The 15,000-nt window shown below is 34.6% G+C and overlaps 1 protein-coding gene and 1 long non-coding RNA gene across 2 annotated transcripts in view; one reads left to right on the top strand and one right to left on the bottom strand.

Annotated features, from left to right (window-relative positions):
- LOC133610356 (homeobox protein Hox-D4b-like) overlaps window positions 1–10,442 on the top strand; it is an 11,191-nt gene extending 749 nt beyond the window's left edge. Inside the window, exon 2 of the mRNA XM_061966550.1 lies at window positions 9,529–10,442. Within this exon, the coding sequence (XP_061822534.1) occupies window positions 9,529–9,809 (281 nt within the window). The 3' untranslated portion in view covers window positions 9,810–10,442. The remainder of the gene's footprint in view (window positions 1–9,528) is intronic.
- Window positions 10,443–14,730: 4,288 nt separating this feature from the next.
- LOC133610364 (uncharacterized) overlaps window positions 14,731–15,000 on the bottom strand; it is a 4,149-nt gene continuing 3,879 nt past the window's right edge. Inside the window, exon 3 of the long non-coding RNA XR_009815858.1 lies at window positions 14,731–15,000. This exon is cut by the window's right edge and continues 38 nt beyond it. This is a non-coding gene — a long non-coding RNA (uncharacterized lncRNA).

Raw genomic sequence — 15,000 nt, 5'->3', positions numbered from 1 at the left:
CGCTATAAACTTTTATGGCGGTGTGTGTGTGTGTGTGTGTGTGTGTGTGTGTGTGTGTGTGTGTGTGTGTGTGTGTGTGTGTGTGTGTGTGTGTGTGTGTGTGTGTGTGTGTGTGTGTGTCAGTGAACAAAGAGATGGGCTTTAAAAAAAAGTAGAAGATGGTTCCTTAACCGGTTTGCCGGTCGACCACAAATGGGATTAGAAAATAATATAACAAATTTCAATATAAACAATAGGTGTCCATGCACAAATTTAAAGGTGTCAAACTCATTTCAATGAAGGGGCCACGTCGCACGCACGCATGCTTAGTCGCCACATTTTTATACCGTTTTTTTTTCTCCATTTATATTTTTATATATTTTTTTTTTCCATTTATATGCTGGAAAGAAACAACAATTTAAAGGTAAAATTCTGGCAATTTAGCTGCAAGTTTAAACACATCTACAGTGAATTTGATAGTAATTAGCTTTTGGACTCATAAATCAAGCAGAGTTGTATTATTTATTTTCAACAAAAATTTTTGGGGAATTAATTATATTTATATATTTGTTTAATTATTAGATCAAGTTTAAAAGTACTTTATTGACACATTTTCAGGCCATATAAAATTATGACACGGCGCCCCAAATTTGGCCCCTGCTGATTCACAGAATAGAAAGAACCACAAATGGGATTAGAAAATAATAACAAATTTCAATATAAACAATAGGTGTCCATGCACAAACTTAAAGGTGTCAAACTCATTTCAATGAAGGGGCCACGTCGCATGCACGTATGCTTAGTCGCCACATTTTTATACCGTTTTTTTTTTCTCCATTTATATTTTTATATATATTTTTTTTCCATTTATATGCTGGAAAGAAACAACAATTTAAAGGTAAAATTCTGGCAATTTAGCTGCAAGTTTAAACACATCTACAGTGAATTTGATAGTAATTAGCTTTTGGACTCATAAATCAAGCAGAGTTGTATTATTTATTTTCAACAAAAATTTTTGGGGAATTAATTATATTTATATATTTGTTTTATTATTAGATCAAGTTTAAAAGTACTTTATTGACACATTTTCAGGCCATATAAAATTATGACACAGCGCCCCAAATTTGGCCCCTGCTGATTCACAGAATAGAAAGAACCACAAATGGGATTAGAAAATAATAACATTTTCAATATAAACAATAGGTGTCCATGCACAAACCTAAAGGTGTCAAACTCACTTCAAGTAAGGGGCCACATCGCATGCATGCATGCTCAGAAAATGTCATTTCTGAGCATGTATTATAATATTTACAAATGCATCCATCCATTTCCTACCGCTTGTCTCAAATTGCCTCATTAAATGATTTCTCAACTTTTTTTTTTAGATATCTGTAAAAATGGGAGAATTTTTTATACCGTTTTTTTTTTCATTTCCAGTTATATGCTGGAAAAAAACAAAAATTTAAAGGTAAAATTCTGGCAAATTATCTGAAAGCGTAAAAAAAACCCACAGTGAATTTGATAGTAATTAGCTTTTGGACTCATAAGTCAAGCACAGTTGTATTATTTATTTTCAACAACAAAAATGTTTGGAATTAATTATATTTATATATTTGTTTTGTTATTAGATAAAGTTTAAAAGTACTTTATTGACACATTTTCAGGCCATATAAAATTATGACACGGCGCCCCAAATTTGGCCCCTGCTGATTCACAGAATAGAAAGAACCACAAATGGGATTAGAAAATAATAAAAAATTTTGATATAAACAATAGGTGTCCATGCACAAACTTAAAGGTGTCAAACTCATTTCAATGAAGGGGCCACGTCGCATGCACGCATGCTTAGTCGCCACATTTTTTATACCGCTTTTTTTTCATTTACAGTTATATGCTGGAAAGAAACAACAATTTAAAAAGGTAAAATTCTGGCAATTTAGCTGCAAGTTTAAACACATCTACAGTGAATTTGATAGTAATTAGCTTTTGGACTCATAAATCAAGCAGACATTTATTTTCAACAAAAAAATGTTCGGAATTAATTATATTTATATATTTGTTTCGTTATTAGATAAAGTTTATATATATGACACATTTTCAGGCCATATAAAATTATGACACGGCGCCCCAAATTTGGCCCCTGCTGATTCACAGAATAGAAAGAACCACAAATGGGATTAGAAAATAATAAACAATTTCAATATAAACAATAGGTGTCCATGCACAAACTTAAAGGTGTCAAACTCATTTCAATGAAGGGGCCACATCGCATGCATGCATGCTTAGTCGCCACATTTTTTATACCGTTTTTTTTTTCCATTTATATGCTGGAAAAAACAAAAACAATTTAAAGGTAAAATTCTGGCAATTTAGCTGCAAGTTTAAACACATCTACAGGGAATTTGATAGTAGTTAGCTTTTGGACTCATAAATCAAGCAGAGTTGTATTATTTATTTTCAACAAAAAAATGTTTGGAATTAATTATATTTATATATTTGTTTTGTTATTAGATAAAGTTTAAAAGTACTTTATTGACACATTTTCAGGCCATATAAAATTATGACACGGCGCCCCAAATTTGGCCCCTGCTGATTCACAGAATAGAAAGAACCACAAATGGGATTAGAAATAATAACATTTTCAATATAAACAATAGGTGTCCATGCACAAACTTAAAGGTGTCAAACTCATTTCAATGAAGGGGCCACGTCGCATGCACGCATGCTTAGTCGCCACATTTTTTATACCGCTTTTTTTTTCATTTACAGTTATATGCTGGAAAGAAACAACAATTTAAAAAGGTAAAATTCTGGCAATTTAGCTGCAAGTTTAAACACATCTACAGTGAATTTGATAGTAATTAGCTTTTGGACTCATAAATCAAGCAGATATTTATTTTCAACAAAACAATGTTTGGAATTAATTATATTTATATATTTGTTTCGTTATTAGATAAAGTTTATATATATGACACATTTTCAGGCCATATAAAATTATGACACGGCGCCCCAAATTTGGCCCCTGCTGATTCACAGAATAGAAAGAACCACAAATGGGATTAGAAAATAATAAAAAATTTCGATATAAACAATAGGTGTCCATGCACAAACTTAAAGGTGTCAAACTCATTTCAATGAAGGGGCCACTTCGCATGCACGCATGCTTAGTCGCCACATTTTTTATACCGCTTTTTTTTTCATTTACAGTTATATGCTGGAAAGAAACAACAATTTAAAAAGGTAAAATTCTGGCAATTTAGCTGCAAGTTTAAACACATCTACAGTGAATTTGATAGTAATTAGCTTTTGGACTCATAAATCAAGCAGATATTTATTTTCAACAAAAAAATGTTTGGAATTAATTATATTTATATATTTGTTTCGTTATTAGATAAAGTTTATATATATGACACATTTTCAGGCCATATAAAATTATGACACGGCGCCCCAAATTTGGCCCCTGCTGATTCACAGAATAGAAAGAACCACAAATGGGATTAGAAAATAATAAACAATTTCAATATAAACAATAGGTGTCCATGCACAAACTTAAAGGTGTCAAACTCATTTCAATGAAGGGGCCACATCGCATGCATGCATGCTTAGTCGCCACATTTTTTATACCGTTTTTTTTTTTCCATTTATATGCTGGAAAAAACAAAAACAATTTAAAGGTAAAATTCTGGCAATTTAGCTGCAAGTTTAAACACATCTACAGTGAATTTGATAGTAGTTAGCTTTTGGACTCATAAATCAAGCAGAGTTGTATTATTTATTTTCAACAAAATTTTTTTTGGAATTAATTATATTTATATATTTGTTTTGTTATTAGATAAAGTTTAAAAGTACTTTATTGTCACATTTTCAGGCCATATAAAATTATGACACGGCGCCCCAAATTTGGCCCCTGCTGATTCACAGAATAGAAAGAACCACAAATGGGATTAGAAATAATAACATTTTCAATATAAACAATAGGTGTCCATGCACAAACCTAAAGGTGTAAAACTAATTTCAATTAAGGGGCCACATCGCATGCATGCATGCTCAGAAAATGTCATTTCTGAGCATGTATTATAATTTTTACAAATGCATTCATCCATTTCCTACCGCTTGTACCAAATTGCCTCATTAAATGATTTCTCAACTTTTTTTTTCTTTTTTTTACATATTTGTAAAAATGAGAGTAATTAATGTAAAAACTGCAGCTCAGTCGCCACATTTTTATACCGTTTTTTTCCATTTACAGTTATATGCTGGAAAAAAATAACAATTTAAAAAGGTACAATTCTGGCGATTTAGCTGCAAGTTTAAAAAAAATCTACTGTGAATTTGATAGTAATTAGCTTTTGGACTCATAAATCAAGCAGAGTTTTATTATTTATTTTCAACAAAAAAATGTTTGGAATTAATTATATTTATATATTTGTTTCGTTATTAGATCAAGTTTAAAAGTACTTTATTGACACATTTTCAGGCCATATAAAATTATGACACGGCGCCCCAAATTTGGCCCCTGCTGATTCACAGAATAGAAAGAACCACAAATGGGATTAGAAATAATGACATTTTCAATATAAACAATAGGTGTCAATGCACAAACCTAAAGGTGTCAAACTCACTTCAAGTAAGGGGCCACATCGCATGCATTTTAGATATTTGTAAAAATGGGAGAATTTAATGTAAAAACTGCAGCTCAGTCGCCATATTTTTTATACCGTTTTTTTTCATTTGCAGTTATATGCTGGAAAAAAACTAAAATTTAAAGGTAAAATTCTGGCAACTTATCTGAAAGCGTAAAAAAAACCCACAGTGAATTTGATAGTAATTAGCTTTTGGACTCATAAGTCAACCAGATATTTATTATTTATTTTCAACCAAAAATATTTGGAGTTATTTACATTTAAATATTAATATTTTTGTTTTGTTATTAGATAATAATGTTTGAAAGTACTTTATTGACACATTATTTTCAGGTCATATACAATGATGACACGGCGCCACAAATTTGGCCCCCCCGCCTTGAGTTTCACATCCCTGCTTATTCACAGAATAGAAAGAACCACAAATGGGATTAAGCAATAATACAATTTTCAATATAAACAATAGGTGTCCATAAACAAATTTAAAGGTGTCAAACTCATTCCAATTAAGGGGCCACATCGCATGCATGCATGCATGCTCAGAAATGTTCATTTCTGAGCATGTATATTTTCAAATCCATCCATCCATTTTCTACCGCTTGTCCCAAATTGCCTCATTAAATGATTTATCAACTTTTTTTTCTTTTTTTTACATATTTGTAAAAATGAGAGTAATTACTGTAAAAACTGCAGCTCAGTCGTCACATTTTTTATACCATTTTTTTCATTTACAGTTATATGCTGGAAAAAAAACAACAAATTAAAAAAATACAATTCTGGCGATTTAGCTGCAAGTTTAAACAAATCTACAGTGAATTTGATAGTAATTAGCTTTTGGTATCATAAGTCGAGCAGATATTTATTATTTATTTTCAACAAAAATTGTTTAGAATGATATATATTTATATATTTGTTTCGAAATTAGATAAAGTTTATAAAAGTACTTTATTGACACATTTTCAGGCCATATAAAATGATGACACGGCGCCCCAAATTTGGCCCCCGCGCCTTGATTTTCACATCCCTGCTGATTCACAGAATAGAAAGAACCACAAATGGGATTAGAAATAATAACATTTTCAATATAAACAATAGGTGTCCATGCACAAACTTAAAGGTGTCAAACTCATTTCAATTAAGGGGCCACATCGCATGCATGCTCAGTCATTTCTGAACATCCCTGCTGATTCACAGAATAGAAAGAACCACAAATGGGATTAGAAATAATAACATTTTCAATATAAACAATAGGTGTCCATGCACAAACTTAAAGGTATCAAACTCATTTCAATTAAGGGGCCACATCGCATGCATGCTCAGTAATTTCTGAGCATGTATTATAATATTTACAAATCGCCTCATTAAATGATTACACGACCGCCTGGATTTGTTATATTTGTAAAAATGGGAAAAATTACTGTAAAAATTGCAGCTCAGTCGCCACATTTTTTATTCCGTTTTTTTTTTCCATTTACAGTTATATGCTGGAAAAAAACAACAATTTAAAGGTAAAATTCTGGCAATTTAGCTGCAAGTTTAAACACATCTACAGGGAATTTGATAGTAATAAGCTTTTGGACTCCTAAATCAAGCAGATATTTATTTTCAACAAAAAAATGTTTGGAATTAATTATATTTATATATTTGTTTCGTTATTAAATAAAGTTTAAAAGTACTTGGACACATTTTTGGGCTATACAAAATGATGACACGGCGCCCCAAATTTGGCCCCCGGGCCTTGAGTTTTACATCCCTGCTGATTCACAGAATAGAAAGAACCACAAATGGGATTAGAAATAATAACATTTTCAATATAAACAATAGGTGTCCATGCACAAACTTAAAGGTATCAAACTCATTTCAATTAAGGGGCCACATCGCATGCATGCTCAGAACATGTCATTTCTGAGCATGTATTATAATATTTACAAATCCATCCATCCGTCCCTTTACAAATCGCCTCATTAAATGATTACGCAACTGCCTGTATTTGTTATATTTGTAAAAATGGGAGAAATTACTGTAAAAACTGCAGATCACTCGCCACATTTTTTATACCGTTTTTTCATTTACATGCTGAAAAAAAAACAATTTAAAAAAGGTAAAATTCTGGCAACTGAGCATGCGAGTTTAACAAAAATCTACAGTTTTTTGTTTTGTTACAGTGAATTTGATAGTAATTAGCTTTTGGACTCATAAGTCAAGCAGATATGTATTATTTATTTTCAAAAAAAAATATTTGGAATTATTTACATTTATATATTAATATATGTGTTTTGTTATTAGATAATAAAGTTTAAAAGTACTTTGACACATTATTTTCAGGCCATATAAAATGATGACACGGCGCCCATGTGTGCCCATTAAGCCCATTTATAATTTAACAATATGTTGATACTTAAATAGGATTTCATTTGTTTTAATTTGTAAAGAAACTTTGTAGACATGGGTGTAATCATTTGTTCTTATATCTTCTTTCTCCGAAATCTCATGTGGTGTCCAAAACGTGGCCTGGGGCCATTTGTGGCCCACAGCATATTTTGAAATCAAATAAAACCAAAAACAACAGTAAAAATACAAGAAAAAAAAGAGTGCAAAAGTACATCATATAATGAGAATAGGATGACATTTTTATATTAATAATGCACTTTGTCACTTGTATACAATTTGTATACAAGGCAATTCAAAGCATACTTGCCAACCTTGAGACCTCCGATTTCGGGAGGTGGGGGGTGGGGGCGTGGTCGGGGGTGGGGCAAGGCGTGGTTGGGGGCGTGGTTAAGAGGGGAGGAGTATATTGACAGCTAGAATTCACCAAGTCAAGTATTTCATACATATATATATATATATATATATATAACCTGAAAATATGCAAACAAAACTGTGTTTAGATAATTGATACTTCAAACTTGCATACATAAATCTTAAGGAATATAACATAACTTGGCTTCTGAGAGCTTCAAAATGTATTGAATAAAATGCTAAAGTTGTTGATAAACAAGCAATTATTTTAATAATTAAATATGGTCATTTTAAATGAATTATTATGATAATTTAAAATTAATTATTTCAAATATGTTTATTTTAATGTATAATTCTAATGCCTGGATGTAATAAGGAGTCAGAAAAAATACAAATAAAAATACAATTAATTTTGATGTTTTTAGCAAAATATAGTAAAAATGTATTTAGTTTTTCTTTCTTTTTTAAATTTATAAATATATGTATTTTTAGGTAATATAAACATAATAACACAATTTCGGGAGTCTCCCGGAAAATTCGGGAGGGTTGGCAAGTATGATTCAAAGTGAAGGCAAAAATAATCATAATTCAGATTAAAAGCATATAATAGTCATCATAAAACAATCATAATTCAAATTAAAGTATTTTCAGTTGTATTATGCACAATTAAATAAGTGTTACATAATTAAAAGTTAAAGTGCCAATGATTGTCACACACACACACACACACACACACACACACACACACACACACACACACTAGGTGTGGCGAAATGATTCTCTGCATTTGACCCATCACCCTTAATCACCCCCTGGGGGGTGAGGGGAGCAGTGAGCAGCAGCGGTGGCCACGCCCGGGAATCATTTTTGGTGATTTAACCCCATACTTGCCAACCCTCCCGAATTTTCCGGGAGACTCCCGAAATTCAGCGCCTCTCCCGAAAACCTCCCGGGACAAATATTCTCCCGAAAATCTCCCGATTTTCAGCCGTAGCTGGAAGCCACGCCCCCCTCCAGCTCCATGCGGACCTGAGTGAGGACAGCCTTTTTTCATGACGGGAGGACAACAGGGTGACAAGAACTAAATCATCCAGACTAGAGATAAATTGTATTATTATGTTTATTTTACCTAAAAATAAATATATTTATTAACTTAAAAAAATTAAAACAAATAAATACATTTTTACTATATTTTGCTAAAAACATCAAAATTGTATTTTTATTTGTATTTTTGTGTGACTCCTTATTACATCCAGCCATAGAATTATACATTAAAATAAACATATTTGAAATAATTGATTTTAAATCATCATAATAATTCATTTAAAATGACCATATTTAATTATTAAAATAATTGCTTGTTTATCAACAACTTTAGCATTTTATTCATTACATTTTGAAACTCTCAGAAGCCAAGTTATGTTGTATTCCTTAATATTTATTTATGCAAGTTTAAAGTATCAATTATCTAAACACAGTTTTGTTTGCATATTTTCAAGATATATATATATATATATATATATATATATATATATATATATATATATATATATATATATATATACATATATATATATATATGTGTATGAAATACTTGACTTGGTGAATTCTAGCTGTCAATATACTCCTCCCCTCTTAACCACGCCCCCAACCACGCCCCGCCCTACCCCCGACCACGCCCCCACACCCCACCTCCCGAAATCGGAGGTCTCAAGGTTGGCAAGTATGTTTAACCCCCAATTCCAACCCTTGATGCTGAGTGCCAAACAGGGAGGTACTGGGTCCCATTTTTATAGTCTTTGGCATGACTCGGCCGGGGGTTTGAACTCACAACCTACCAATCTCAGGGCGGACACTCTAACGCTGACATGTTTTGTCTTTATATGTCTTTTTTTTAATAAAAATATCAAAATGGCCATGCATGCTTTCACTTTTCAGTAGGCGGCAAAAAAGTTTGTCTTCAATACTCTTTTGTTCTGCATAATTTATATATTTTCATTATTTTAAACTGTAACGCACTTAACTTGCCAAAGTGCTAAAACAATAAAGTTTTGATTGACTGATTTATTTAACGGATCTGCATTTTTCACATTGCATAATGTGCGAGTGGGGAGCGGTGGGGGGAACAACTCAAGTAAATGACATATTTTCCATCTCATTCCAGTCAACCCAAACCACGTGGGCCCGGAACCCAAGCGCCTGCGGACGGCCTACACCCGCCAGCAGGTCCTGGAGCTGGAGAAGGAGTTCCACTTCAGCCGCTACCTGACGCGGCGCCGCCGCCTGGAGGTGGCCCACACGCTGTGCCTGTCCGAGCGCCAGGTCAAGGTGTGGTTCCAGAACCGCCGCATGCGCTGGAAGAAGGACAACAAGCTGCCCAACACCAAGGGGCGCGGCAAGGCCAAGAAAGCCGCCGTGACGGACGGCGTGCACGAGGTCAAGTGAGCCCGAGGGGTCCAGGGCCACGTGGAGGTCCTCCAACATGGACCATCGTAGCTTAGCTCTTCTGTTATCATGCCAAAAAAAAAAGTTCTCAAACAAGTCCTTTCATTCTCATTTTGGGCCATGCAGATGATTTGAGTTAAAGAGAACAGGGTTTTTTTTTTCTTCGAAATGATGATTATTATTATTTCTACAGGGTATACGCATAAAACAGGGTTCTCGGATGTGAGGCTTCGTATGCACGCGACCAAAATGTTTCCACATGAAGGACACCAGAGGCGCCAAATGGACTGACTGTTGATTTGCTTTGCAGCAGGACGAGCAGCCATATTGCACAGCTGAGCTCCAAAAGGTGCTTTTACTTGGAGGGTCTTATAATGCAGCCAACATATTTGTCTCAGGGTCTACTAACAGGGTTTTTGTCCATTCTGCATGCTCACTATATAAGAAGAATTATGTCATGTTTGTTTGTTTATTATACCGCCAGTACTTAATTTTTTTATTTTATTTGTATTGTCTTAAAGCATATTTTATTCTTAGTAGCAAATGTATGTGTTTTTTTTCTATGTGCTCCGTAAAAAAAAAAAGAAATTCAACAATGAGCATTCGTGTATACAATTTTTATATGGGAAAATGTTTTTGATACAAAAATTGCTTGGATAAGTAAATAAAATAAAAATGTACACTAACTTGTCTTTCTATTTTATTTTATTTTTCCCCAAGATGGTCCCTTTGTGTTCTTGATGTTTCCCTTTTGTTTTCATGCATTTCACGGAGCGGAATGAGCATACTTCGGTTTCCCAGGACAAGATTCGCTCTCGTGGCCGAGAGCTAGTGGGCAGCCCAGGACGGAGTCAACTCTCTTGGTCTCTTCGGTGACTCTGTTCTTGTCTCTGGCCGTGTTGTCCCATATCAAAGTGCCAATGATTGTCACACACACACGAGGTGTGGCGAAATTATTCTCTGCATTTGACCCATCACCCTTTATCACCCCCTGGGAGGTGAGGGGAGCAGTGAGCAGCAGCGGTGGCCACGCCCGGGAATCATTTTGGGTGATTTAATCCCCAATTCCAACCATTGATGCTGAGTGCCAAGCAGGGAGGTAATGGGTCCCATTTTTATAATCTTTGGTATGACTCGGCCGGGGTTTGAACTCACAACCTACCGATCTCAGGGCGGACACTTCCAGCAGAGGTTCTTAATCTTTTTCACCTTGGGGCTCAAAATTTACACTACAGAGGGGCCCGGGGCCCCACTCAAAAGACACTGAATACGTAATCTGCCTCTTCATTTTATCCTATTGTTACAATAACAATCTACAAGGTTAATATAGTTGGCTTCTCTTTCTTCCCCTCCATTTATCTGCTTTCTTTTGTATTTTAAGTTATCATTACATATATGTATTGTTGCATTTGACACGATTGTATTGTTGATAATAGGTCATTTTTGTTGTTATTCATTATCAATAGTGCTATTTCTATTGGTATTTTTATTGCTCCATTGGTAGTGTAATAATGTTCATTGTCCTGTCTACATTATTAATATTTATTTCACTAACTGCTTCTTTGCTATCACTTATACCAGGGGTCTGCAACCCGCGGCCCCGGAGCCGCATGCGGCTCTTTGATCACTCTGATGCGGCTCAGCTGCATACTTGCCAACCCTACCGATTTTTCAGGGAGACTCCCGAATTTAAGTAAATCTCCCGGGGCAACCATTCTCCGATTTTCGCCCGGACAACAACATTGAGGGCGTACCGTGATGGCACTGCCTTTAGCGTCCTCTACGACCTGCCGCTGCGTCCGCTTTTTCACCATACTAACTGCGTGCCTGCCCAATCACATGTTGTATGCGGCTTCTGCATACACATGTAAGTGACTGCAAAGCATACTTGATCAGGTCACACTGAGGGTGGCGATATAAACAACTTTAACACCGTTACAAATATGCGCCACACTGTGAACCCACACCAAACAAGAATGACAGACACATTTCGGGAGAACATCCGCGCCGTAACACAACATAAACACAACAGAACAAATACCCAGAAACCCTTGTAGCCCAAACTCTTCCGGGCTACAATATACACCGCGCCCCCCTAATACCACCAAACTTTGCCCCTCCCAACCCCGCCCACCAACATCGCACACGCCTCACAGATGAGGGTGTGAACATAAAGGTGACGTCATACAGCCCTGATGTGGAGACGCTGTGCGCTGCGGTTCAGGAGCAGAAATCACATTGACCAAGTATGATAAATATTTTAATTTCCTATAATTTTGCATGTATTCACATTTTTTAATTGTTCAGTGAAATAGACATTTTATTATTCAGGTTGGCAGCTGACTGCACGGCGCCAGTAAAAGGACGACGGCACAGAGAGAGAGGACGGCATTTTTGGTTCTCTGCCAGTGGATATTTTAACTTTGGCGTTTTGTTTTTTCATTACTACAAGGAGGACTTAAATAGACATTAAGCATTTTACTTAACCTTCAACCCGACGTCTTTTTCGGAGTTAAAAACGGTTTTGTTGCATGCAGAAATGTTATTTCATTTTCTCTGCAGTCGTTCATTGATTTCATAAATGTAACCCATAATAGTTTGTTTATATATAGCACGAAGCCAAAAAAAACTTTATATGCAGTGTTATTTCATTTTAAATTTCAAAAGAGTTTTGTGGCTCACATTGTTTTCTTTAATTTGTGAAACGGGTCAAAATGGCTCTTTGAGTGGTAAAGGTTGCCCGACCCCTGACTTATACAATCATATTTGTACATATCATATTTGCTGATGTTGTTCTGTTGTTGTTGTTGTTATGTTTGTTTGTTGTCTCTCTGTCTTATCCCCCTCTTGTCCCCACAATTTCGCCCTCTGTCTTCCTTTTTTTCTTTTTCTATCCCCTCCTGCTCCGGCCCGGCTGCACCAAATAATTAATATAAATCCATTTAATAAAGTCGAATACAAAAAAGGCAACAAGAGAAGTATCCCATGCTTCTCTTTTGTAAAGTAAATCTGTACAGGGGCATCTACATCAACAACATGTAGATGAGGAGCTGGACAGGACAAAAAAAAAAAAAAAAAGACTCTTGATTTTATTGTACTCAATAATTATATCTAACCTACTTACAGTTTATAACCTTGTCAAAGTAAATGCAAGCATGTGTTAATCACAAATATTATTTATTTAACACAACTGTATTGTGCTAAAATAAATACAGCAAATTAATATTGAATATGTTTCCGAACTAAACAGTCAATAAAATTTAAGTGCAAAAAAAAAACCAGCGCTTCACCGCTTTACTCGTAATTTTTGCGCTTAAAAAAAAACATGTATGACTTTAGCGTCAGGCTTCTTCTGTTTGTTTATTAGTGTCATTACTGCCACGAGTGGTGGAAAAGTGTATTGCAATTAAGTAGCACGGTGGCCATTACGAATAAGGCAACAAGAGAAGTATCCCACACTTCTCTTTTGTAAAGTAAATTTATACAGTGACATCTACATCAACAATATAATTTGCCTGAGTAGCTGCACAGGCCAAAAAAAAACAAAAAAAACCTCTTGATTTTATTGTACTCAATAATTATATCTAACCTACTTACAGTTTATAACCTTGTCAAAGTAAATGCAAGCATGTGTTAATCACAAATATTATTTATTTAACACAACTGTATTGTGCTAAAATAAATACAGCAAATTAATATTGAATATGTTTCCGAACTAAACAGTCAATAAAATTTAAGTGCAAAAAAAAAAAACAGCGCTTCACCGCTTTACTCGTAATTTTTGCGCTTAAAAAAAAACATGTATGACTTTAGCGTCAGGCTTCTTCTGTTTGTTTATTAGTGTCATTACTGCCACGAGTGGTGGAAAAGTGTATTGCAATTAAGTAGCACGGTGGCCATTACGAATAAGGCAACAAGAGAAGTATCCCACACTTCTCTTTTGTAAAGTAAATTTATACAGTGACATCTACATCAACAATATAATTTGCCTGAGTAGCTGCACAGGACAAAAAAAAAACAAAAAAAACCTCTTGATTTTATTGTACTCAATAATTATATCTAACCTACTTACAGTTTATAACCTTGTCAAAGTAAATGCAAGCATGTGTTAATCACAAATATTATTTATTTAACACAACTGTATTGTGCTAAAATAAATACAGTAAATTAATATTGAATATGTTTCCGAACTAAACAGTCAATAAAATTTAAGTGCAAAAAAAAAAAAAACAGCGCTTCACCGCTTTACTCGTAATTTTTGCGCTTAAAAAAAAACATGTATGACTTTAGCGTCAGGCTTCTTCTGTTTGTTTATTAGTGTCATTACTGCCACGAGTGGTGGAAAAGTGTATTGCAATTAAGTAGCACGGTGGCCATTACGAATATATTTTTGGCGGTTCTTTAGCTGGCGCTCACGGCCCAACAATGGGCCCTATGGTTAAGAAACAGTGGCGTGGAGCAATGCAGGGCCATCGCAATGCATGTGGGTGTTTAAATTGTGTTTTTGTTATGTTAGTTAGTTTGTTCATATGTTTTATTCATGCAGATAAAAATCACAAAGAGTTGTACAAAACATAAGTGAATTAAATGGATTATTATTGTTTGTCTATGCATGGTGCAATCGTATGTGTGCAATGTGTATTATCTATAGCAATTTTTATTGTTTTTCGTCATTTTACTTTTATTGTTGATAATAGAGGTAATATAGAAATGGCGCCGCTAAAGTGGCAGCTGGTTAAATCAGGTTTTATTTTATTTTGTGCTCTTTATTTTTTTGTGTTTATTGTATCTACAATGTTGTGAGATAAATGCCCATTCTATCCTATTTCATTTGAAATTTACAACCAAAACATTGCAAATTAGTTTGTGTTTTTCTAAACATGGGACAGAAATATGCATGATATCTGACATAATAGCAGCTGGGGGGGTGTTAATGTAATTCAACTGAGCATTTATTGACGGCAAAAGTGGTCCGAGCTGTTATTTATTGACTGTTGAAAGAAAAAAACTTAAACAAAACAGAATGTAAACATTACGAAACGCTGCAAGCATATACAAGTCACACATATATCACACATGCACACAGCAAGTTTGAAGCAGCATTGGGTGGGAAATGAGCGCCACTTGAGAGGCTTTAATTGGGGGCTTCCGTTGGAGACAAATGGGCAGGAAAGAGCAGCCAAGAGATTTA

Source organism: Nerophis lumbriciformis, linkage group LG02, assembly GCF_033978685.3.
Source record: "Nerophis lumbriciformis linkage group LG02, RoL_Nlum_v2.1, whole genome shotgun sequence".
In the NCBI taxonomy this organism is placed as follows: Eukaryota; Metazoa; Chordata; class Actinopteri; order Syngnathiformes; family Syngnathidae; genus Nerophis; species Nerophis lumbriciformis.
The sequence above is the reverse complement of the archived record's forward strand: the minus strand, read 5'-3'. Positions and strand labels throughout refer to the sequence as shown.